The 26,172-nt window shown below is 42.9% G+C and overlaps 2 protein-coding genes across 3 annotated transcripts; both read right to left on the reverse strand.

Moving 5' to 3' along the window:
• LOC8054230 (strigolactone esterase D14) lies at positions 4,597 to 6,622 on the reverse strand. The gene is made up of 2 exons (XM_002468271.2): positions 5,722 to 6,622; positions 4,597 to 5,511 (listed from the first exon to the last, which is right to left on the reverse strand). The coding sequence occupies exons 1-2, from the start codon at positions 6,231 to 6,233 to the stop codon at positions 5,079 to 5,081; spliced, it is 945 nt and encodes a 314-aa protein (XP_002468316.1). The 5' UTR covers positions 6,234 to 6,622; the 3' UTR covers positions 4,597 to 5,078.
• On the reverse strand, positions 14,778 to 26,159 carry LOC8054231. 2 transcript variants are annotated; one of them, XM_002468272.2, is made up of 11 exons: positions 25,828 to 26,159; positions 23,779 to 25,285; positions 22,122 to 23,486; positions 21,659 to 21,957; positions 17,886 to 19,531; positions 16,502 to 16,904; positions 16,248 to 16,410; positions 15,766 to 15,869; positions 15,594 to 15,685; positions 15,327 to 15,502; positions 14,778 to 15,181 (listed from the first exon to the last, which is right to left on the reverse strand). In XM_002468272.2, exons 1-10 carry the CDS (start codon positions 26,025 to 26,027, stop codon positions 15,426 to 15,428), a joined length of 5,856 nt encoding a protein of 1,951 aa, XP_002468317.2. In that variant the 5' UTR covers positions 26,028 to 26,159; the 3' UTR covers positions 14,778 to 15,181; positions 15,327 to 15,425. The 2 variants fall into 2 exon arrangements, with proteins under 2 accessions (XP_002468317.2, XP_021307662.1); XM_021451987.1 differs by having other exon boundaries at positions 15,266 to 15,502.

Raw genomic sequence — 26,172 nt, forward strand, 5'->3', positions numbered from 1 at the left:
CGGATTTGAGTGTTGTTTTCCGGATTTGCAGTGCTGCTCTGAGAAGTTCAGGCTAGACCTTTGTTCTTTCTGAAATGGAATGTGTGCTCCCTTGTATTAATCGCTAACAGTTGGCAAAGTAAAATGGATCATTTCCATGATGCAATTGCATCATTGGCTTGGCAAAAACTGAAAAGACAGGAATGCACATGCAACTTCTTAAGCTTATATCATGACCAACAAACAAAAACTGAGTGCATGCGCCACTACTTCAGTTCCAAACCACGTCGACATAAACAAATTAAGTTTGAGGTTACATCGATGTCACATGGAAAAAGGGAGTGAGATACTGAAATGTTGTTGTTGATACTCATTATATAATACAGTATACACTACACTGAGACTTCAATGTATGCAGACGGCAAAATTCAGTGTGGCAAAATGCTTGAGGACTGAACATTACAGAATGGCCAAGTGTTCCCAGTCGCTCTCACTCGACTAAGAGCACAGGTTGCCCAAAACCAAAAGTATTTGACCGAAACCTAGTAAAAATATCATCAGTTATGGGTCCCTGAAAATTACTGAACATTGCATATCCAGAGGGCATTACATTTCATTGTAAAACATTATGTTGCCATTGCCAATACTGAACAATCCATTCCAGGTAACATTGTATATCCAGAAGCATTACATTGGAGATTCCAAGATCATTGCCATTATTAGTACTTCCTCCGTTCGAATTTGTAACTTGTTATGTCTTTTTGAGATAGTTAGCTTTTGCTACGCAACTAAATATACATACTCTGCAGTCTGCACAGATGTATGAAGATCCTTGGATGCTGGCAGGAGGGGTTTCCCAAAGTTACTTGGGCCTGCCGCTATCAAAAGAGAAGCTCAAGCTCTCTCTTTTGCTCCCGTCATCAGTAAGACTGACTGGCACCTCTTTGGTTGGCAAGCGTCTCTACTCAATTACCAAGGGTGCTGGTGCTACTAAACATGGTCCATAATCCATATACAATACAACTAATCACGATTCGTGCGGCTAGGAATTCTCAAAGCCATGGATGACAAACGACAGGCATTCATGTGGAGTCATGACACAAAGACATCAGCGCACAATGGTTAGTCAATTGGAAGCAGTGATGCTGGCCACAGTGAGTACCAGGAGTACGTGTCACCATGGCATGGCTACAGGCTACTGCTGAAAAGGAGCCATCGGTAAACGGGAGGACATGAAAGCGGGCTGAAGGACTGCAGACGGAAGACGGGCCGCGCATGAGCTCAAGGCCCAAACCAGCATTGTGCGCCTCACCAGCTCAGAATGGGCCCAATCCACTCTAGTCTAGCCTAACTGAACAACAAAATAAACATGGGATTTGCAAAAAAAAGAGGGAAAACATGCAAATTAATACAAGTAATTTTAGTTAGTTGTATGGACCGTCCCCAAAAAATGTAACTCAAAGTCATTTTAGGTTAAGTGTCTAAAGTTGGTCCAAATATAATAGTAAAAATATTAATATTCATGATACCAAATAAGTATATTATAAAAAATATGTTTCATGGCAAATCTAATGGTACCTATCTAGTACGATTAATATTATGAATTTTGTTAAAGACTTGGGATACTTTAATATAGCATTTTTCTTAGAATTGCATGTTTTTTTTGGAACAGAAAGAGTAAGTATAAACTTGTATCTATATGTATACTTATACTTAATAATAAAGTGGCAAAATTTCTCTTCCCTTAATGTTTTGTCCCACCCCATCATTCATTTGGTCTTATGTGATCCTAATGTTCTCTTCTACACAACCTTCTCCTACCCGGTTTCTCCTTTTCCCGGTCTCCTTTTTTTACTCTGCCCTCCCTAATTTCAACAACACAACACAAATCCATTCAGAAAAAGAACATAGATCAGGCGATCACGCGAACCACCATGTAATTTACAAGTAACAATCTATACATATGGTATGCTGAAAAGGCCGATCCAAATGGCCAAATGTTATCTAGAAAATGATTTACATTATACTAACTCACAAGCGATGGTTTGCCGTAATGGTATGGAAGTGTCCTTTGGTTCCATGAAGTCTTGTGTTGGATTCCTAACATAGTTTTATTTTAGGGTACTTTTTACCACGTCTTTGTGTTGTGCTGTTGAAATTAGAGGAGAGATACCTTTGTACTCGTGAAATACCTTTGTACAGCTCTTTTGTAATATGGGGATAAAAGCCCAAATTCAATAAAATCAGGCGGGAAAATACCCCCGTACTTGGGGATAGCCTTGTTTCTACGAATCTACGCCATATAGAAGCATAGCCTTGTTTATTTGTTGGTGTAAAAAGTTTTTGCGTACTGTAACACTTTCGTTTGTATTTGATAATTATTGTCCAATCATGGACTAATTAGGCTTAAAAGATTTGTCTCATAAATTATAGATAAACTGTGTAATTATTTTTTTTATCTATATTTAATGCTCAATGTATATGATATAAGATTCGATGTGGCGGAGAATCTTGAAAAGTTTTTGGATTTTGGACAGAAGTAAACCACGAGAAAATTGATGGGAACTTTTTGCTGCCAAAAGAGCTGCTCTGTTTAGACTTCTTTCACATGTTAAACCCAATAAATTTGCAAGGTCGTCTTATATCTTAGGCCTTGTTTAGCTCCTGAAAAATTTTGCAAAATTTTTCAGATTCTCTGTCACATCGAATCTTTAGACGTATGCATGGAGTATTAAATATATATAAAAATTAAAACTAATTGCACAGTTTAGTCGGAATTGATGTGACGAATCTTTTAAGCCTAGTTAGTCTATAATTAGACAATATTTGTCAAATACAAACGAAAGTGCTACTATTCCTATTTTGCAAAAAATTTTGGAACTAAACAAGGCCTTACCAATGTCGGTGACCGTGAGCGAGCCATCGGCGTTTTTTTTTTTTTTTCTGGTCAAGAACCAAAGCTATGCATGGCCGCTGGCGCCGCATCATGTTCGGACTGTGCAGCTTCTCCCCGGCCGACCGTACTCTCCAACCTTCAGCTAGTTCCAGAGTTGACAGTACGTAGAGGCAGCCCGCGAAGAAAAGTCCAAGATGCGTCAGCCCCGGCCGCTGTTTATGTGGCAACTCGACGTCTCGATCTGTCACAAGTGGACGGTAGGGACCGCCGTGCAATAGGCCTCGCCACTGTGTGTGCGTGTGGTTCCCCGTCCATCGCCGAGCCGAGCGCCTGGCTGTAGCGCGACCGCGACACTCGACGGGCTGCAGCTGACACGTCGGGCAGGCAATGGCCATGTTCCTTTCCTTTCCTTCCGGCCTTCCCCTTCCCCTTCCGGGCGGCCCGGGTCCCATCTTATCGCGCCGCGGATTCCTTCACCTCCGAGAGCCGGGGCCCCGCGGCCGGGGGATCGAGAAGAGAACCTGATCGCCCGCCCCCGTCTCCCGCACCAAATCGCCCGCCCAAATCCCCTCGCGCTCCACGCACGCACGCAACGGAATCCTCCTCCTCTTTCTCGCCTGTTCTCGGTCGCGGCTGGCTGGCTCCGTGCGCCCGCGGTGGACGACGACGGTGCCGTCCGCCACCAAACAACCGTCCAAAGAGGCTTCGTTTTCTTGTTCACGTGGGCGTGCGCCGGGGGACAAAATCGCGAGCCCGTGTCCCAGCGTCCTCGTCGCCACTGGGCCACTGGACACTGGTGTGCGCGCGGGGTACCCAGGGAGGGAGGGGACGTTTTGTTCACGACCTCACGCGCGCGCTCACGATTCTCAGCGCTAGCAGCACTAGCACTCGGACAAAGATGGCGTCGTTTGGCTGCTAGCTGAAGTGGTAGCGAGTGTGGAGGACATGCCGACTGGAATCGGTGACGGCGGCCGGCACCGGCTGGGAGAGATTAGATTAGATTAGACCAGTCTAACTCCAGCACTCCTCTGTGTGGATAAGAATATGCAACTTGTTCGCCGGAGCCAATGCTAACGGTCGGGGGATCATTTTTTTTTTGGCCACAGTCGCTGGTTAGTGGCGACAAATGCTTAACAGCGGCGACATACCAACCATATCAAAAGCATCACGGAGATCAGCACGTTAGCTCAGGGTGGGGCTCCCCGCGGCCCCCACGCACCCACTCTTGCGACGCACTGACGCACATACTTCTACTATTATATCCATATCCTACTAACGCTAAGCATCCCAAAGACACTACACTGGCATCATCGCTCGGCAAAGGATGCATGAATGAACCTAAGACAGCAGCACTCAACTTGATGTAGAGTACACGTACTGAAAGTCTTTTATTTTTTTAGAGAAAAAAAGGGAAATGCATAGCTTGGGAAGAATTAAGAAAATCAAGGCCAATCGTCAGCGACAGACCGCAACGGCGTCATCTTTGCTACACCGATCGAAGCCATTTCTAGCCTGTCCGTAGGCATGTTAGGATGCAGTTAGGTGGCACGGTCAACTTCATTATCAGCGATAAATAGGTGCGACGACAGGAAGATGGCCCATGCATGACGTGGGAAACCATCCGCCACGGCTTTTTCTCGGTTTGCTTCCCCTTCCCCCAGGAGTCCAGGACTTATCCAAAAACCCAATTATGCACGTAACATAATGATGCCAATCAAACCAATCCAGAACATTAGCCGCTTAATCATAGTCAGAAGATCCGCCGGGGCGCCAGCTGATCCCTATCTCATTCTCATATCATAGCCGTAAATAAACTAGCAGCAGCAGTAATAAAAAAAGTTACAGCCTCCTCTAGTCGTCCTGCTGCCGTTGCAGATGGGACAAAGGCAACGGCGCCAGGCGAAGACGGGAACGAGCTCGTGCACCGCCTCGAGCACTCGCCACTCGCCACGTGTCGCCAGCAGGCCCACTTATCTGTCCTTGGGTGGAAGGCAAGATGCGGAGTACCAGTACTACTGCTCGGCTCCAGTAAAAAGTAAAAAAAGGAAATCGGGTACCAGAACAAGTTGTACTACTACAGTCATGGCGCGCACAGGCACAGCAAACGGCGCGACTCGCGCCATTTTTTGATTCTCTGCATGGGCAGGGGTAAATCGAGGCGGTAAAAAAATACCGTTCACAATCAGGCAGGCGGTAGGCGCTGCTAGTACCGGGCGAGCGCGCGGCGGAGCACCTGGGCGAGGAGGCCTGGGGCGCTGAGGTGCGGGAGGTGGCCCTCGGTCTGGAGGAACTCGACGGTGGTGCGGCCGCCGAGGTGGTCCCTGAGGTAGGCGGCGACGGAGGCCGGGACGGAGACGTCGCGGGTGGTCTGCACCACCACGCAGGGGGAGCGCACCATGCCCAGCACGCCGCGGAGGTCGGTGTTGAAGACGGTGCGGCAGACGTGGAGGGAGATGTCCGGCCGCATGTTGAAGAGGGTGCGGCTGAACTCCTGCACCGCCGCGGGCACGTCCGCGCCCACCGCCAGCGGGGCGTACCCGACCGCCCACGCCGAGTAGTTGGCCGCCATCGCGACGAACACCTGCTGGATCTCCGGCAGCTCGAACCCGCCGTGGTAGTCATTGTCGTTCAGGAACCTGGTGGCCCGGGCCGCCGGAATGAATTGATTAATCAATCATCACTCTTAATTCTCAATAAAAGAGGGATGGCTCGCGGCTTTTCTTTTTTTTTTTCTCTCCGACCCGCCTCAAATTAAACTCCACAGGGATGGTTGATTGATGAAATTGAACGAATGAATTGGATCGGGCATCACAGCATGTGTGTAGATAGATGCATGTATACGGTACCTGGGCGATGCGCCGATGAGGACGAGCTTGGCGAAGAGCTCGGGGCGGCGGATGGACGCGAGGATCCCGATCATGGCGGAGACGGAGTGTCCGACGAAGGCGCATCGCGGGATGCGGAGCGCGTCGAGTATGGCGAGGAGGTCGTCGACGTACGAGTCGAGCGTGTCGTAGCGTCGGAAGTCGAAGTGCTCCGGGTTGACGCTGCCGGCGCAGACGAGGTCGTAGAGCACCACGCGGTGGTCGCGGGTGAGGTACGGGAGCACGCGGCTCCACGCCGACTGGTCCGTCCCGAACCCGTGGGACAGCACCACGACGCGGTCGCCGGTGCCCACGACCCGCACGTTGAGGATCTGCAGCAGCTTGGCGCCGCTCGGCCCGCCGGCGCCGGCGCCGCTGCCCGCCGCCGCCGCGCCGCCCCCGACCATCGCGGCGTCGGAGCTGCTGGACGACGCCGGCGCCGCGGAGCTGCCGCTGCCGCTGGTGGGGCTTGGTGGGTGCGTGGACCGAAGCATGAGTGAGACCAGGACGGGTGGGGGGACGGACTACGGGGAAGCAGAGGCGTCGCCCGGGTCGGTCTTATATAGCGGCTGGAGCAGAGGCCATGGGCTGCCCCTGCCCTGCTTCTCTCTTCTCTCCCTCTCTGAGAGCAGAGCAAGCTTTCCTCCGTCCTCCTCCCTTTTGATCTCCGGCTGGCTCTCCCTCTCCGCGTGCACCCTGCTTTATTCCTCCATCTCTCTCCCCCTCCTCTTGGGTTTGGTGCGGGAGGGAGCTGCAAATTGGATGACGAGAAGTTTTTGGTTGTGCCAGCGAGGAGCAGAAGCCTTTGTTTGTTTGTTTGGATGCCCAATTATCCAGACCACAGCAGCAAACAGTAGTAGAAAAAAAAAAGGAGACGCGCCAATAATTCTGTGATTTTTTCCTCACAAAGAGCTGGTTTTGTATGTTGCCGTGGCTGTTGGCTGCAGGGTAAGATACTCCCTCCATCTTATTCCAAAAATCTTGAAAAGTCAAAGAATTTAAAGTTTAATTAAAATTTACATAATAACATTTATTATTCCAACTAAGTATTATTAAATTTTTTTATTAATTATATTTTATATACCTATTTAATGTTATAAATCTTTTCTTTATAATTCTCTCCATAATTTTAGTTAAACTTAAAATGCTTTAACTCTCCAAGATTCTTGGAATGTCTTATAATTTAGAATGAAAGGAGTACAACTCAAGTACGTACTCTCTACACAAGTGTAGCACCCCGTTCTAGTGTATAGATGGCCCGTGTCGATCGAGCTAGGATTGTGGTATAAAGAGATAGGGCTCTTGCTATGGCATCTCCTACTCCACTCTAAAGATGCTAAAGACGGTAATGAGGACCCATGACCCAACGGGGATTTACTCTATTAGAATCTTTAAATTGAGGAAAACTTTCACCCAACGGGTATCTCTAAACGGGGGAAAACCTTCGCCCAACGGGTACACGGGTACGGAATGTTTCGACCCATTTGTCCATGGGTTTATCCAGCCGGGCGCGGGTTTGGAAAATTTTCTTACCCACAACCGCAACAGGTACAGGGATTTTAATGGGGCTGCATTTTGCTGGTGAGTCCGGGTCTAGGATACCAATACCCGGTGGGGATTTACCCATTGCCATCGGCCAACACCCTTTGTGTTGTTTACTGGCAAGTGGCAAGTTGCTGTGATGGAATGGAGTCAAGCCAAGCCGCGCACAAAACGGAAAAGCGCGCGGTTTTACCCAATTAATTAACTGAGCTCGTATTGGCCCACGGACGCACGCACGGCCGCGACGGCAGGATGCGTGAATCCCATGGCGCCGCGACCCATTGGACGAGAGCTCCGCCAATCGGATTGGTCATGTCGTGACGTGGGGACGTGTGGTGACAAAGGTCGCTGACGACCAGGCGCAGACTCCAGTGGATAGACACAAGAATTTTCTACGACGGCACACAGCACACCCTATCGTTCCGTGCCGCATGGTCCTATGTTGCGCACCAAAATGACATAAAAAAGTAGTAAGAAATTTCGCAAACAATAGTGTTCACATGCTTCATTCTCGATCGAGCCGGTCGTTGCCTGGCTATATATATATATGTTGGTAGATTGGTAGTTGTAAATATTAGGATAGACACAACCATCTGCCAAGATATTCTCCTTTTGTAAACATATACTTATACTCCTAGCTACTAGAAAAGTGATGAAATTTTCACAGACATGAGCTCAAGACACGCTCAAGTGCCTAGCTATGCAGTATGCTACTAGTAGATATATGTTAGTACTTCTCAGCTAGTGTTTAGGATCAGCACAAATAATGATACCCATACCCCACGCGATCCTATCTGGCTCCTGTTACAGATCTGTTTGCTTTGCTCAACATGAGATGCACGAACGGTCCACATCCAGCGCAGGATAGATAGCACCTAGTACTATCTCGGTATCGGCCACTGCGAAAATAAACTCCCTGTGCATGCCCGGTGCTAAACCAGCGCAGGATAGATAGCACCTAGTACTATCGCGAGCCACGTGAAACCAAGCCCACGTCGCCGTCCGTCCGTCGACGCGCCGGGGCCCGGTGGCCTTGCATTGGCTTCCGAGATCGAGTGGCGTCCTGCGTACGTCCTACTATATGGCAACACCGCAACAGCCGAGCCCCGAGCGGCTCCACACCCCCACCAGGCCACCACCACCGATCCACACACAAAATACTTCGTGCTTCTCCGAGCCGTGCCGTGCCGTGTGTAGCTCCATCAGCCTCGCTAGCAGCAAGTTTTGCTGACGCGCGCGCGCTCTCCGGCAAGGTCCGGGGCCAATCGATCCGACAACCAGACACGGTTCCTCCTCGCTACGGGCCAGACTTTTTGGCCACCGTCACCGTGGACGATCCCTACCCGATCATACGCGTCGTGTTGCGTTTGAGCTTGTCCATATTCATCCCTATCTTTTAGCTTCTCGATCGCCCGGCCTGAGGTCGTCTGATCGCAGCCTAATACTAATATAGGAGTAATTCAGAAAGGGCGGCTCAAGTAGTGTAACCCTGTTTTTATTATATTATAGCGTGTCTGAAGTCTGAAAAAGCATGTAGAGGCATCGATCGTCCGATCCATCTCGTACAAAGCACGTACCCCGTACTGCAAATATATGGTAGTTCTGCACCTGAACGTATCTGCACAAGATTGTATAATGTCGCCACCGGAATTTTACTCTTTCCATGGATTGGACTTGCGGAGATACTATTCCTGCCGTTTCACTAGTGCATGAGAGCTTTAAGCGGATTTACACCTCCGGCCACACCCCTCGGCGCCGACCGAATCCGAACAAACAAAGACATGATACCGCAACGGCCCTTGTATTGTAATGAATGATCGTATCGTACACCACATGCATGCATGATATACTCCTGGGCCTACAGTCCTAGAAGCTTTCTATCTGTACATATATATATATACCTGCTGAAAGCTACTGGTGGATATATATATCGACGAAATGGTTTTGAAAAGAATGAATTCCATTATAATATACATACTCCTATATATGTTCACAGTCACACACAAAAAAAAACATACATACTCCAAGTTAGGAACAATACATTATCCATTGGTCTGCTTTTTTGTCTAGTAGTACTAGTATAAACAACACATTAGCATGCGTGTATTGATTGTGACCACCATTTACATATTGATACAGTATATGAACCCTTGCTTTGCAAGGTGCAGGGCATCCATGATTTGGTTTGGGAGACAGAGGTCAGGGCCATGGTATGTGTGAGCAACTTTGGATGGTGGGTGAATAATTGGGCACCACACCATGCATGGCCTCATGCAATGCTGCCTTCTTAGCTGCATGCCATCACTAATTGACGTCACAATGCTTATGTCAAAAGATGTTTATATGCACTCCCGATCAGGGACGGAGCTAGGAAGTTGATGTTTTTTTAATGTTAGGGGGACCAACAGCATTGATTTTTTAAAATTTATTTGAAGTGAAACAATTTAGTGGAAAATTCAGGCTCATAGTGAGGTTTGGCCCCTGCACCCCCTGTCTCTGCCCCTGCTTCCAATAAATACTTTGGTATCTGATGGCATGTACTATATGGATAGAGAAACGGTGTTATGCTCCTCTTGTTTATACAGCCCATTTCTGAGTACAATCCCCTCCTCAAGGAGGGAAACTGTAAGAAATTCTTAAAGTAAGTTGAAACACAAGGGCTGCCACTGCCAGTAAATCATGTTAACCATCTCAAAAATGGTCAGTCAGACTCAGACAGAATAAATATGAGGGGGAGGGGGCGGGCGGCTACCAGTCAAATAAATGACAGGAAATATTGCGGACGTACTTGAGTTATTTTATCTGAAAGGAAATTTCTGACGATAGTGACTCAACATCACTGAATGAACAATAAAATACTTTGGTTCTTGCACATCTAACGAACTTCCTTCCACCTAAATATGGTCCTACGAGGCCATGACATCGTTATTATCCAGGAGAGCAACAATTTGATTTTTTTTTTGGCAATGGGCGGATTTATTTTAGTATTTAGTAACAGAGACTATTACCACATATATAAATTGGATAGAGAATAATTTCAGAGTAAAAATCTTGCATCCACAAATTGCCCCATCTATCCCATCTCTCTCATTGAAGACAACTGCTACTGGAAGGTACGCCAATCGCCAACAAAGAAGAAAAACACAAAGAAGAGTGTGCTAAGGATAAGATAAGATTCATTTTAAAACCTTTCTTAGCTGATGTTACCTAACTTGATTCTTTCTTAGCTGATGTTACCATCTACTGCTTCCAGAGTCCAATTTGCTCCGCTCCTTCTGATGAAAATCTGTACAGCACTACAACTCATGACTTTACAGCTCTGTCTTGCTGGCACTTTTTGTTACGAAGCATTTCTAGATCCATTTTTTTTAAAAAAAAACTATACACAAGTTTGTAGCATCTCTGGTTATAGAGGTTTTAGGTCCAGTTTCTCTAAAAAACTGGACAAACTCTTTGTTTTTATTTTGTTCTTCTAATATATATTGCGGTTAAGTTTTTGTCGTCCTTTCTAAAAACACCATGGTAAAAAGCTATGAATCTGAATAGCTATATTCTGTAACTTTCACATTTGAATTCTTTAAAAAAAGATCAACTGTGGGTATAAGTATAAATTGCCCTTTTTTGCTCCCATGCTTATGTATGTCCGCACAAGTTCACCATCAAGGTATATAAAATTCAAGGCACACCAAAGGTGACAAAAAATGAAGCACCAGACTACGCTAGTAGGCTGTTGATTAGTTGCTCTGGTTGGTGAGGTGTCATCATTAACGACATCCTTATCACGAAACCATCATAAGAAAATAATTTTCTTCTTCCTTTTTGCTCTTACATTTCGGTGATTATCTATGTCCACGTTAGGAGATTTAAGTGAGCCCCGGGGCCCTCAGCTCCGTCTGTGGCCACGGCGCCAATGTGTTTGGCCTCACCCTTAGGCTAGTCTCGTCAGAGAGTTTTATCATGTTATATAGAATAAAATTAAATATGAATGAAACACTCATTCTTAATATAAAGTTTTATTCTATAATTTTATAGACATTTAATTTTATGACTCATAGATAGTTGCTAATCGTGCCATATGAAACTTGTTTCTTCTCTCTTTTCTTAAACATTGTCACATCATAAAAAATGCTTACGTAGTAGCTTATTACATTCAACAAAAATTATGATGAAATTCCCACTGGAACTAAAATTATAGCCATTTAGGAATAGCTGACTCAGATTGTATCTGCATGGAATGTTGTCCACAAGTGATGGATAGCATCACGAACCGAACTTAACTCAGATCTCTTGTGGTGGAACCTACCATATCAATCTTTAAAATATGTCCTTCGAAGGTGCTCGTAAGTGTAGAGTTTGTGTACATATATTCATACGTGCGTGTTATGGGCATCTATGTTATACTATTTATTTTTTTTAAAAAAAATAAAAGGTTGCTGATTATTTGAATTTCATCTCTCTATTGTTTTTAAAGGAAAAAAATCGTTATCTATTGATCCCATTTGGGGAGTTATGCCACAAATAAGTGTTCTTTCTATCTTGACAGTACTGAACCATCCTTGTGCATATTTGCATATGAAACACTAGCATTGGTGCATAAAAGAATATGCTGGAACAAAAGATTGTTGCTAAAGTTTTTTGTGTGCATTGCAGTGTTACATTGCAGGCTCTTATGCCGAGTGGTAACATGTTCATGCCAATGTTCAGAAAGATACGGTTTCCAAAAAAAAAAAAGTTCAGCCAGATACGTTATTCTCAGACTTCAGCTAGAGTATGTTTCAGACTTCAGCTAATAATTTTATTTCTAACTATACTAGCAAATAAAGGTAAATATGCAGTGTACATATGGCATCCGGAAGTTATTAAGGTGTAGTAATTCAGTTTGCTTCTTCTCCCACTCACGATTTTTTACCCCCACAAAGTTGTGAAGCCTTTAAAAACCATTCTGGCACCGTACCGTCACCGTCGCTAAATCGTTGGGAAATACGGGCAGCGCTCCGTGTCCACACCATTCCGCGTGGCCTCGTCCCCCACCGAGCAAAGTGACGAGGCTACCTCGGCGTAGTAGGGGGACCGAGCCCCAATCGCGGCATCTCGTGGAGTCTTTGCCATCGCGCATCCCATCAGGTCGAACTGCCCGGCGCAAGGACGGGAAGAATTGATGGGACGCGGATGGCGGGCGACTGCCGGGCCAATACACCGCACCGGAAGATGAAGATGGTCGGTCGGCAGATGGAGGATCGGCTCAATGGCGCGACGCCATTTGTGCGACTAATGCTTCACCACACGGTCCATTCCTCCTTGCCGGTGGCTAATAATTGTAACTAACAGAAGTACATGCATGCATCTGTTCTTCCCCTTTGGATATGGATGTCAAGTACTTCAAATTTAAGAGAATGAAATTGACATGACGCAACTGGGATCAAGTAGCGATCCAAAACAAATAGGTCACGTAGGCCCCTAATGCTCCTTTTTTTTTGCTAATAAAAAATTGGTTCCCAATCTTCCGTGCGAGGATTTGAGTGTTGGTTGAGGGCCCCCCAAGAATGGCATGCGAACGCAAGGATGCGTATGCCTGCGTGCTACTATATAATTTAGAGCATTGCAGCGGTGGTGATCGCGTGGTGCGTGCAACACGGGATATGGTCAGCTTTACCTTTCGCGCTGGAGCTCTCCGGTTAGTGCGAGAAGTCTATAGTGCTGACTAGGAGTGACAGTGCGTCGCCACACGTGGCCCAATGCTAACTGGAGGCCGAGCTTTGCACGTACTAGTGCCGGTTGGAGGAGCACAAAGTCAGCAGCAAGCCATGAAAAAGGGTATAGAGCCTCCAGCAAGCCCTAGCCCTTTTTCTCTCTGCATGCATCCTCATCCTGTGAGAGGAGATGGTGATTGGAATGGAGCTCAACCTCATGATGGCTGCAGGACAGAGCCTGGAACTAACAAATCACGCACCAGATCTTGATAGCGCCAAAGGAAAGGCTGGGGGGGGATGAAAGATCCCGAAATAAAGATAGGATTGGGTTGAGCATGGAAATACAAATACTTGGGGGTCAACTTGTTACTTGTATGTTAGTGTTGACCTACAAATCTGCTCTCTTTTTTAGTGGGAAATCATGGCACTTGCATGTTACACACACAGGCTGATGCGACTTGCCTGCAACCATTTTTGTTCTTCAGTATAAAGAAACTTCAACAACCCGTTTTTAACCGTCAAGGCTTCTAAAAAATAAATAAATAAAAAGCCCACAATGCAAACAGGAGGTTCATATTACACAGGTCACAGCACGCTTTGAGATTTCAAGTACACACAGAATGACTCTTGAACCAAAAAAGTTTGAAATGCAACCACCAACCAGAAAAAGGCAACCAGAACCTTTGAAATGCAACCAAAGTGCATCATGCACGTTTCTTGCATTGCGTGGGGACACATCAAATCATGAACGAGCAGGACCACAATTGATGGCAGAACTATACGAGGATAATATGCACGGGTTTGCAATCAGATAACCTTAGCAAAAGAATTTACCATAACCAGATGCTGCAGAGCACAGTGGGGCTAGGGGCGCATACTGTCTACACCCATGTGGATCAGGGTCAAGTGTCCAGTCATGGACAGAGAGTTGGATAACATATCGTGGGAATCTGATTCATCCCGGTGGCCTAGCAAGCCTTTTTATCCAATGAAATGATAGTGGCTACTGTATGCGTGTGTGCGCCAGCTTTTGGTCCCTCTCTCGGCTATCTTGTTGCCGCATCCACCTAATTCCTCCGCAGGCCCCCCACCCCCACCATGGTTCCCTATCCCTTCTTCCTATCACTTCAGATATTCTCTTGTGGCCGTGAATTGACACCGACCACGACTTCGTCTAGGAGCATCGATTAAGCGCGCCTCAAGTCGGCAGCTTTGGCTGGAGCTGTGGTGTTAATAATTTGCAGAGTATTATTAATTCTGTTTTCGGATATAGCTTGGTAACCATACAAGACCATCCCTAATACGTCTACAAGCAATTGACCTACACCAAACAAATCCCTGATATACGCCGGTCCCTGCTGCAGCATGAGCCAGCAAATGCAAATTTCCTAGCCACGGCAATAAAAATTCAACTAGAGCTTGTTCCAAACACATGAATGCACTTTCCATTCTACTCCCTCCATCCCAAAAAGAATATAAATCTAAATTTTTGATAACTCAAACATTCTCAAGTTTGACTAGATTTCTAAAAATAGTATCAACATTTGTCTCTCCAATTAGATTTATTACAAAAAATATTCCACAATCTAATCATACATGAATACTTATCACGCATAATAAATATTAGTACTTTTGTATATAACTGGTCAAATTTAAATTCGTTTGACTCCTCTAACTCAAAAAGTGAGATTTACATTCTCTTTGGGACGGAGAGAGTAAAAGACTTTTGTGGGTCTGTGAAACTGTGAATAGAAACTGCAAAAAGAAAACAGGCAAAACAGAGGTAGGGGGCTAGATTCTGACTTCTGAGTGATAAATATCATTCTGGATTGCATTAGAAGCAGGTGGAACCAGCAGAACTTCACCAGGACACTAGGTAATTCTCTTTTGTCAGTTGTGATATACTCAAGTTTTAGCATTACAATGTTTTAATCAGTAAATCTTATAAGGTAGCCAAACACCACTAGTCATAACCTTCCTATTATTGTTACTGTTGTTAAGTACCAGGAAAAGGAATTATATTGAGGTGATCCGGCTTCAATATCACTTTAATCAAGTGTAAGCACGCATGTCATACATTCCCCTGAAATTAAATGTCAACATCTGCTTCATATTACCAGGTTGATTTGCAGAATAGCACTGGGCAGCTATGGATCTTATGGATTGCCTTGGTCCTTCCACATGTGAAGTTGATTTCACAAACCTTAAATCTGTGAGTAGAGAAAACAGAATCAATTAGTTTGTTTGGCTTGGATTCACATTCTAATCTATAAGGTTTGACCGGAAACCCTTACTAGCCACCATGTCTCCTTGATCAAAAGTCAGTGGGCAGCCATTAAGCCAAAATTAGTTTACCCAAAACACAAGATCGTCCAGAAGATGGTACTCCATAGATTTTCTATCCAGCCATGATGGGGGAAACGCCAGTTGTTCAAAAATATAGAACAGGCTGGCTTAGATCTTGCCCTGATACTGGAAGTGTAATTTATAGTCACGCACCAGATCAGCAAGAGTGGTTCGGCATGGGCCCTCTGGAAAGACAAAGGAAAAAAAAAAGAGTTATCTAAGAGGTTGGGTGTTCAGAAGTAAAAATTTTCGAGCAGGTTAATAAGGGTTACGGACCACCCAGGTATGTGTGGAGCTGTTGAAAATCACTTTCCTCGCATATATCAATCAGGGAATATACACCAGGTCTCAGCGCCTCATCAATTTCTCTGCCATGTCAGAAGAGCAAGTCTGCTGAAACAAAAGCACATAATGAACAGCTTGACTTGAAATCTTAAGTAGAACATACCGTGTTATCCCTGTCTGAAAAGAACCCTGCCCAGAAAACATGGAAATATAACCAGCAAGAAAGTGCATGGCATGTTTTCCTAGGGTTTCTCTCTGCTGGCGCATCTGCATCGGCCACACAATAGGAGAAAAGTATATTAGTTTTTGTAGGTACATCAAACATAAATATGCATGCCTCAGTTGCATTGGCATTTCTTTGTTGTGTCATTAATTTTGACTTAGCCAAACTCTTGTCACAGCAAATATCTTGGTAGTCAGTACAAAGCCTACTATTAGTTTTGCTCCACGGTTTTCAGTCAAAAAAAAAACCTATTATTACCATCATTTTCCGGGAAGATAGCTTAACGATGCCAAAATATTTCATCAGAAACAGGATACAGCAGACCACACAGAAACACAGAGTCCAACCTTAAGGCCAGACATGTCACACTATCAAAGTAATGTTTATATCATTTCAAATTAAAAAACATAACCATCACTAACCTCTTCATAGATCCTTCTGAAAAAGGAAGCGCATTTTAGTGCCTCCTCCATATTCCAGGCAAAATATCCAGCCATGTTAACCATCTTTGAATCAGTGGACTCCAAACAACTGAGCAGTATGCTTACTGAATCCTCCAGGAGTGCCACACAATGCCCAATCTCACTACACGGAAAGGAGGGGGGAGTTATGATATGGAGACCGAATGCAAAGAACACAAAATCACAGAGAAGAAGAAGAGAGTCAAAGTCTCTACCGTTGTTGGTGCCGAAGAGTAGTGCATAATAATTTGCAACATGCAGCATAGATATCAACTGAAAATTGTCTATCAAGAATATATTCAACATGATCTGCATGGTGACCTACACTTTGGTTGCAATATTTTGCTAGAAGATGTTTAAACCCTTTGAAGAGTGTCAGAGGAACATGCAGGCACTGGGAAACATGGGATGCATCAATTTGAAAAGAATGCCTTCCCACAAATGAAGTGATAACCTCCACACACATTAGAACAGCAGCTCCAGCATCTGGATGGAACACAGTACAATGAGGCGGCAGCTTCCGAGTGTAGAAAATATGTGGAGTCTGAAGGTGCAGTACAATGTTGAATAAAGCACCAACTAGGCCAGGGACAGTTCTCTTAAAAACACGCTTTTTTCCTGCAATATGGGTTGAAGAATAGTCAAAATTCATCTTTTCTCAAACCAGGCTTTCCAATCATGTAAACCCCACAAACATAGAAGCAACAGACAATAAATGTTTGCTCCTTCACACACTAATACTCATCATCGTATAAGAATTTTAGAAGTTTAGATCAAGGTTCCTAAACAGCATCAACTAGTTCATGTAATGATATGCTAAAATCTGCATAGGCCAGTTAGAAAAGCAGTAAATTGTGGAACGTCTGGTACTGATTATTGACAGGCACCAGCATTAGGCACCAGAATATCAAGTGAGTACCAAAATATAAATGGAAGTGTGGATCAAACATTTTTCCACTGCACTACGACATATTCATGTATATGAAAACGTGATGTTGATTAGAGGACATATACAATTTCGTCCATACAATCTGAATCCATTTTTAATGCCGCTGCTCAAGCCTAAAGTTTTACTGGCACAAATTTTACGCTAACATGTATTTGCAAGGGGAGCACTCGACAGCTTGGCATAGGAACATATAGCTATGAAGCAAGAACCAACTGCTAATCTATATATCTTATATTTTCAAACTCCACTACAAGTTCTATCTCAACATGCAAGCCATCCACATCATTTCTCATTTACTATCCACATCATCTCCCAGTGATGCCATGTCATTCCACTAACTTTCAACCTATCAACGCAAGCCATCCACATCACGTCCACTAAGTGCAGTTACTACTTTCAATATATAAAAAATATACAACATTCATATAATGTTATCTGTTTTGCCATTTCATCATCTTATAAGTCGATCCTAATTATTTTAGTTTTTTTACTGAATTCTTTCGTTGTCATGCCCAATTTTGACTAGAATTGATGCAAGAACATGTAGGTCTAATAACTAATACATGCAACGCTTTTATTTTTAATAAAGTCTCGCAGCAACATGTGGAGTATGCTTCTAGTATAACTAATAGAAAAATCTGGCCACTAACCTGGTACAAAATCAAGAATTAGATAGAGGCAGTCGATCCCAGCAGCAACATCAGAAGAAACTGTCCCACCATCAGGATTTCCAGTGTAAACTTCGTATATTGAATGACTGCACTGATTCACTCCAACCAATGCCCTTTCAATTACTTGTAGAGCTGCATTTAGATGTGTGTTTGATGCAATATTGACAAATTTTCCAAGTACCAGTCGAAGCCTTGATTTCAATGAATTTAATCTATTCTGCATATCAATGAAATCTTTTGGAAAAGCATAACCAGATGCATTCTGTAATTGCAGTGTTTTCGTGCTTGAGCCAATCTCATGAGTAGGAAGAGTTGCATTCTTCCGTTGAAGTAAGATGCATTTTCCAATAGCCCTCAATAGGGCACTTACTATCTGAGTATACAATTCTATTGAGATATTGAGCTCAGGCAATGTAAATGCACTTCCTAAGACTTCAAGATATCTTAATACACCATCAATCCATACAAGACAAGACATGTGGGGCCAGCTAGACAAATCTGCAACTTTCTGTAGAGTGATGAAAGCTGTCCCAAGCATGGTACCCAATGAAAGCTGTTTGACGGGGCTGCAAGTCTGCCTAGAAACATCACTTGGAAAGGATAGGTAACCATGCAGCTTAACAATAGCAGCAGATATATTGTATACCTCTCTCAAAGTGAATGATATGAGTGGGCATTCGCCTTTCAACAGGTTTTCCAGAAGAACATTTTCCATATACTGTATCTTAGACAGATCAACTCCACGACTTTCACACTTGGTTAATTCATCCATGACTGCTTCAATATTCAGAAAACCATTCACACAATCCAGCTCTTGTGGAAGACGAACAGAAACTAAACCTCTAGAGGCAGAATCCTTGTTATCCATAAACAAGACATGAACGCAAATATCTACAAAGGCCCCAAACTTAGAAATACAACTGCTAAATCTTGAACAATACTGAAGTAACATTTTCTTGTCCTCTGAGCTGGCTATTGGATGATCGTTGAATGCACTTTCTAGTGCTGAATTAAGTCCCTGCAAGAATCCGCCTATGCAAGACATGGTGCATGACAATCTTTTCCAGCATACAACGTTACGGCAGTCTTCTAATTTGATAACACACTTCCCGTCCTTTATGGTAACAGGTATCCCGGTTGCAGTCTTCTGTAACAGTTCGGCCATATTTTTGACACCCTCCAAGGCTGATAAATCTACTATATCAAATGTCTGATCATTATAGTCTGAAGTCTCCCTTTCAACAGGGCTACCATCCAGGGAAGATTCAATTTGTTTCTTTAAATCAAACAAGTAAACTGATGAATTCACACTAGCTAGTGTAGAAAATAATTCTGATGTCTTATCTAACAAGGAGAACATCAACCTATTCACCTCATCAGTAAACTCGTCAAATATCTTATGTGACGAACCAACAATTTCCTGAACAGATCTCAAAAACCAAACCAGGGAATATGAGTTACCATTTTTCTCTGAAAAGGCCAAGTATTGCTTTGCCTCTGGGCACTCTTTCCCGAATTTTAAGATGAGATTTATCAGAGCCCTACGACAACATATAAACAAACGCAGTAACTTTATGGGATTGCAGGATTCACAACGAAGACCTAGCAATTTAAGTAGCAGCAATCTGCAAGGAGAGGAAACAATTAATGGGCAGCAAAAGATAAACCAAATGGTCAATATTTCAGATATTAAACACGCACATTGACACCTTTTCCATTATTCTTTGGCAAATAACATTTATCACATGAAAAGTTGAGCTTGATTTACTGATTACAGTGGATGAATAGAAACTAGAGATTGTCAATAAAATCAAACATCAAACTTAATGTTTGTGTTACAAAAATTTTGGTATGTCATGAAAGCAGTCAACACACAAAAGAAAGAGGGAAAGGAGTGGCTATGACACAGAAGACATGCACAAGGGGATAAATAAATCCTCACTTTTGCCCTTCCCTTGATAGAAAAGCAAGTCAGAGCAGAAGAATTCAAGAAATTCAAGAGCAGAGGTTTTGCTGTGCTTTGTTGATCCTAAGGCATTGCATCGGAATGCTATTGCCACCTTTCCCCATCGCCTAACGATTAAGGAATTCAAGAAACCTGTAGCAATTCATGTTCCGTTTTTCATAATAAGCACAGCAAAACCTCTTTCCATTGGAGCGAAAAGAGCGCCTTTATTTTTTATATTCTCACTGCTAGCCATTAAGTCATCTTCCTATTTGACTTGAGCCCACCCTTTTTAACTAGAGATAATGAGTTAATGACAGCCAAGGTTACAAAAGGTGCTAGGCGCTCTTTAGGAAGTACTCCACTCAGTTGGCAGGTAAAAGAATAAAACATACAATTTCTATCTAACCCTACCTCGGCTAGAGGGCATATTACAAGGCAATATGAGGCTTTGCCAAGTGCAGATAAGAACATAAGCAGACCTACCTTTACTAGTGATACAGGGCGTACCAGAAGTGGGGGTGTTGAAGCTGAACTCAGTGTAAACATCAAAGAAAGGTGATGACCTAACCAGTAGTTCGAAAGCGCAAAAGTGGGATGAACAAAGATAGAAAGGTTTTGCTGGTGAAGATTTGTATTGTATATGCACTCAAAACTTTTCCTGATCCGGTTTAAATGGTTGGGTTCAGTGCACTTCCCAATAGAAGATTCTCGACTCGTTTCACTTTCTTTCTTTTAGTCTCGCTCTTGTTCTAAAGTCCAGAGGCGAGTGCAGAAGAGCACCTTGTTGAACACTGATGGCAGCATTAACCTTGTGTTTTTGTTGCCATCATCAATAAACATGGTGCTGAACAACACAAAAAGGAAACAGCAAACAGGTTGCTCTAAAATATTTGCCACTTTGACCAAATTAGACAATACTCCCTCCATACCCATAAAACAAGTCGTTTTGGACAAGGTTTGGGTCAAACATTGGGAATATAAATCATGAATAACTTTTAAGTTGTTGAGTTTGAAAATATGAAAACCATATGAATAGATTTGTCTTAAAAAATACTTTCATAAAAATATATCTATACCACCTTTTGATAAATATTTTTATAAAAACAAGAAGTCAAAGTTAAACTTTGGAGACCGTGCCATTGTCCAAAACGACTTGTTTTATGGGGTATGGAGGGAGTATGTGTAAACTCCAGTTTCTATCATAAGACCAAAAGCTAGTCAAAGTTAAATATTTAGTTAATGAGCTGCATATATAAAAGTAAACTAGGAGCTGAAAAAGTGCCAAGTATCTGTAAAGAAAAATTTCAGTTGAAAGAGCTTGAGAATGTATGGAGCATTTTGTTTCTCGGGTGCATATATGTCATAAAAAAACTAACACCGGGCGTGGAACCAGTATTTATTTGTTAAGATTTTTTCTAACTCTCCATCATTTTAAAGAAAAAAATAATGCATGGAGCATATTATGTTGTTGCCCCTACAGTGGTATTTTATAACTCAAAACCGCTCACAAATACTTGAATCTTTTGACTTTGCATGGTCTTCATGTGTGTCTTTGACCGTTAATTTCTTCTAGAATATAATCTTAAAATCCTTCATATATAAGAGATTTTGCAAGTATTTTGTGTACAAATCGACACATTTAACTTACACAACTCCAAACTAAATAATGTAATAGTCATTGATGTTTGTAGTTTTTAAGGTTTGACTGAATCTTTAGTAAACCACAAGTTTTTGTGACCTTGTAGAAGAAAGCATAGGAATCAAAGCTAGCACAAGTGAGCAAAGTCATAAACTTGATACATGCCTTTCAAGATGGAGAATATAGTTTATAAGCTGTATGAATGCCTTGGAATTCGCATGAAATCCAGGAACAGCACTGAAGAAATTAAGGAAATCCTCACAGATCCAGTGTTTCTCTATGCAATGCGCATGCGTAGTAGCAGAAACTGTACCAATCAACTTCTCATTTTCCAGGTTACTTATTGTCTCCATCAAATCAGGTGAAGTGTCCAAAAGGGCATTATCTTCATCAGAGTTGGTAACAAAAGACAACGATTTCTTCAAAGCATGACAAAAACTTGATGCCAAATTCTTCAAGAGTACCTAGAAATATTCATTTCAAATTTGATCAAGTCATTAGAAAAGGCATGTGAAACACCCCTAGCTGTCAAATATAAAATAAACACTGATAATCAAACAGTAGATTCAATATTGCCAACATACATAGCAATCTTTTCTTGGAATAGAAGGATTACAATGATAGATACCTTTTGGTCATAGATAAATGTATCACAAAGGACCCCCACAGAAATACTATGCAAAGTCATTTCTCTGTATGAAGATTGAGTGCCATTATTCTCCTCCTTATCCATGGAAGGTATCTTTTGAGTAAAAGAAAACCTTAGCAAATTAGAGAAGAAAATCTTTAAATCCTTCTTAGAGGCATGAGAGTTCCAAATGTCAATGTTTTCACACAGAAAATGCCAAGTGGCTATAGGAAAAGAGACTTCATCTAAGGAACATAGACTCAAATCCCAGGAACCACTAACTTCGTAAGACCCAAAAGGACCATTTTCTCCTGAAGATAATAGCTTCACATATTTCATCATAAAACTTGTCAATTTAGCAGCCTCAAGGCTGCAAGATTCCTTTAATAGTTGAGAGCTTCCTATATCCTTATTATCTAGTTGCCAAGCATCATCTTCAAGCAAAAATTGAAGTGCCTTAATCTGCCTGTTAAGATCATTGAGTCTCTGCAGAGCCATCACATGAAAGATGTAAACAAGTGGAGCAAACGAAGCACAATTTCTTGAGAGAGACTCTGATAAACTCTCAATAACATCCAAAAGGGAGTTTGAATTTTCAGCAATCAATGCAAAATAACCCTTTCCGACAACATTGGCTGGATTGGTCCACTCCTTTCCTGAGCATACAATGAATGGATTCCCCATTAACTTTGTTGCATCTGTGGCTACATCTGGAGGCATGAGGCCAATAGATTGCTGATACAAACTTCTACATGATATATATAGGCGAAAGAATAGGCAAAAAATCCAGGAAAAACTTGGGATCTTCTGCCGGTTGGCACGTAGTTTTTTAGATATAAATTTTCCAATAATTGAGGAAATGAATCCATTAAAATTTTTTGATTCGTTTCTGACCAAATGACTGAAATTTGGTCGGACTGCATTTACCAACCTTTCAACAGATTTTCCTACCAGTGTACTATTTGAAGCAGTGACAGTTATTGAGTCAAGAACACTAGCATATATTTCAGACAAGTGCCTGCCAAGAAGTTCGGCTTTCTGACAAAAAATAGACTTCCTGGCAATGGACGGATCTCCAAGTTTGTTTAAATCATCTTCCAAACTGCAATCTGTCATCCATTTTAATGTTTCTGTGAGATCTGATGTAAGCTCCTCTATGCATCGACTAGACTGCCCTTGAGGCATCGACTTAATTGAAGTACGAATAGCACCCATCAATGTTTCAGAACTCAGCAATGTTGTCAATGATTCCAAACATTCCTGGGACGATAAAGAAGCCACAGAAAATGAGCCTTGTACTCCATCAGGGCCATCAACTCTGAATGCTCTCACAGCATCACACAGCTTGAAAATCGAGCGGGATACCTACATTACAAACCAAAGAGAAAAAATAAACACCAGACCAGGGTATGGGAATAGAAGAGCATGCAAGCAGAATGTAGAAAGGCACACAAAGTCCACCCAAACATTGGGCATGTTGTTACGCTTGTATTATCTTCTTAGACTCATATCTTAATATAATGATACACAGCTCTCCTGTGGGTTGGAGGCAAAAAAAAAATGTCCACCCAAACAAAGAACATTGCTGATTTGCAATCTTATCAAATAATCAAGTGAGAAATTACTGAAAGTAACAGCTGAAAAGTACATAACCAACCTGACGAAGCTCACTGAATGTGCAAATCACTTGGGCTGCAAGGCTTGAAATCTTTGAAGCAAGCAGGAAACAGGGTTTGATGTCCTTGGAAGATGTATTAATTGCAGACAAAGCAAAAACCATTAACCACAATTTCATAAGGTCATCTCCCAGAACTTTGTACTCGATTTCTAGAAAACTGCCAACTGCAGAAATAATCTCTGCAAACATTAAAGGTACTATCTTCTTAATGCTTACATCTTCTAGATGCACAGCAGACATCCAGAATTTGTACATCTTTTCAGATATTGAGATCAAGACAGAGTAAATATCTTGCAGAAAGTTGAAGTAAGATCCTTCCAATGTGTCCTCTGTAGGAACATAGATCTTCTCTTCAATAACTGTTATCAGCATCACATTAATGGATTTCAGCATGCAATGGACCTCTACTAGCCTTGTCACCCCTAACTCAGAAAAATCCTTTTGGGAATACGATTTACACTCTAACACCATGGGTTCCATAAACTTAATAAACACTTCAAAAAGGGATTCTCTATGTTGTTGTGGTTCTTCAGAACCCTCATTGCTTTTGTGCAGCCGATAAGCTGTTCCACTCAGTGCTACAGTTCTTTGATTTCTAGCTCTCCTGACAAACAATTGAAGCAAGTAACCAAACCCAGCCAGCAATACAGCCTTGTTTTCCGTTTTTATTCCTTTGAATCGCTGAAATAGATGTCTATGGTAGCTTCCTTTGATATCCTTGGCAGAAGAAGATTTATTCAAACTGCTGAGACCGAAATATCCACTAAGATGTTGGGGATGAAACAGTCCATTTGACAAGACATCTTCAACAATTTTCAACATTGCTCCTGATTGCTTGTGCTTACTGGAATTTGCTTGTGAATTAAGTAAAACTAACAATTCCAACAATGGCCCTAGAACCTTATCAACAAAAGCATGGAAAATATTCTTCGGATTTGCGTAAAATCTCAGAAAGCTTGAGAATTGCCCAAGGAGGCAATATGCAAGTTTCTGAAGAACAGGGCAGAAATCGTCCTCGTTTGCTGAAACCTTCTGGGCAAGATTGATAACCTCAATAGCACATGAGGCCCATAAATCTACACCTGCATTGAAGAAAGCTCTTGTGTTGGAGGAGAAAAGCAATGACATACAGTCAAACACTTGTTCAAAGAGCTCAATAGATTCATTGTCAGCATGTGACCTGTTGCTATCAACTCTTGCCAAACCATGACTTGCAACACGACTAAGTGATTTAAGTAAGTTCAGAGATATTGAAATGGATGGCTTCTTTTCAACACAAACTCTCAAAATTGCCCAACATCTACTATCCAATGCTGGATCAAAAGTCTGTAGCATCTTTTTACTATTCTCAGGGAAATTTAAGATAGTCTGCACCCAGTTTCCGATAAATGACACCAGGCGCAATAGCTGAATGCTGTGCACCTTATGACCGAGGCTCGAGTCATTTGGCAGTGTGGTTAGAAATTCAACTGCTAGCTCAATCTTTCTGCACGAATAAACATGTTGTTATGAAGGTGAAGATTACAAATGAGAAGATTAGAATAAGGTTGATCTAAACAGGATTCAAACAATTTATTCCAGTATCAGTTAAATAGCACTAAAATGTTTGGAATCAGAGAGATTCCATAGGGTATTCCTAGACATAATGTGTTGAATTTGCCCATCTTACTGCTTCTGACATCACAGGAAGTAATAAGAGAAAGTATTATTCGACATAAATCAATGTGACTATTGTGCAAAATCAACAAATATGAAGCCAAGCTAAAAGCTGCTGACAACAAAATTGTATCTCAGGCGCAAGCCCCTCCTGTTTCTTCAAAAAAAAATGTATCTCATTAATCACATTTGCACTTAACTAAGCAAATCATGTTGTGCATTATTTATGGCAGTAAACAAGTAAAACGCAATCCTCCATAGTTGAGACGACTAAACCAGCAGACGATGAAAGCGTCATCACCGGATAGACGAAATTCCTAGTCACAGGGTTACACGAGCTAAAGTTCACCGAAACAGAAGCATAAGGGTGACCTTTCGAGCGACAGCTCCTTGCTCTGGAGGGAGAGGACGAGGTCGAGGTGTTCCCACGCGCCCTTGGCGCCGCAGTCGCCGTCGAAGCGAAGTCTAGCGGACTTGAGCTCGCTCGTACCCTCCCCTTCGCAAGGCGGCGATTGGCTCCGCCGCCGCTTCCTCGCTGCGCCGGGCCTCGCGGTCGCGGCAGCCGTCTCCATGGCGATGGCGTAGCGCAACAGCGGCAGTGGAAGCTAGGGTTCTGGGTTTTGATTTCTCCGTGCTCGAAGACGCGCCGTGAAACCTTCTGCCGCGTCCGACCAGTCTAAAAGGCACGAATCTTAAAGATGGCTAACCAGACCGGCT

This window comes from Sorghum bicolor, chromosome 1 (assembly GCF_000003195.3).
Source record: "Sorghum bicolor cultivar BTx623 chromosome 1, Sorghum_bicolor_NCBIv3, whole genome shotgun sequence".
Classification (NCBI taxonomy): Eukaryota; Viridiplantae; Streptophyta; class Magnoliopsida; order Poales; family Poaceae; genus Sorghum; species Sorghum bicolor.

What these genes read in the sequence shown, in the direction of transcription:
- LOC8054230 (XM_002468271.2), bottom strand. Translation starts at nt 6,233, where the DNA reads ATGCTTCGGTCCACGCACCCACCAAGCCCCACCAGCGGCAGCGGCAGC. An exon ending in CTCATCGGCGCATCGCCCAG is followed by an intron (nt 5,512 to 5,721) that starts GTACCGTATACA and finishes CCGGGCCACCAG; the next exon opens with GTTCCTGAACGACAATGACT.
- LOC8054231 (XM_002468272.2), bottom strand. Translation starts at nt 26,027, where the DNA reads ATGGAGACGGCTGCCGCGACCGCGAGGCCCGGCGCAGCGAGGAAGCGG. An exon ending in TCAGAAGGATCTATGAAGAG is followed by an intron (nt 15,870 to 16,247) that starts GTTAGTGATGGT and finishes TGGCCGATGCAG; the next exon opens with ATGCGCCAGCAGAGAGAAAC. An exon ending in GCTCCACACATACCTGGGTG is followed by an intron (nt 15,503 to 15,593) that starts GTCCGTAACCCT and finishes TTGTCTTTCCAG; the next exon opens with AGGGCCCATGCCGAACCACT.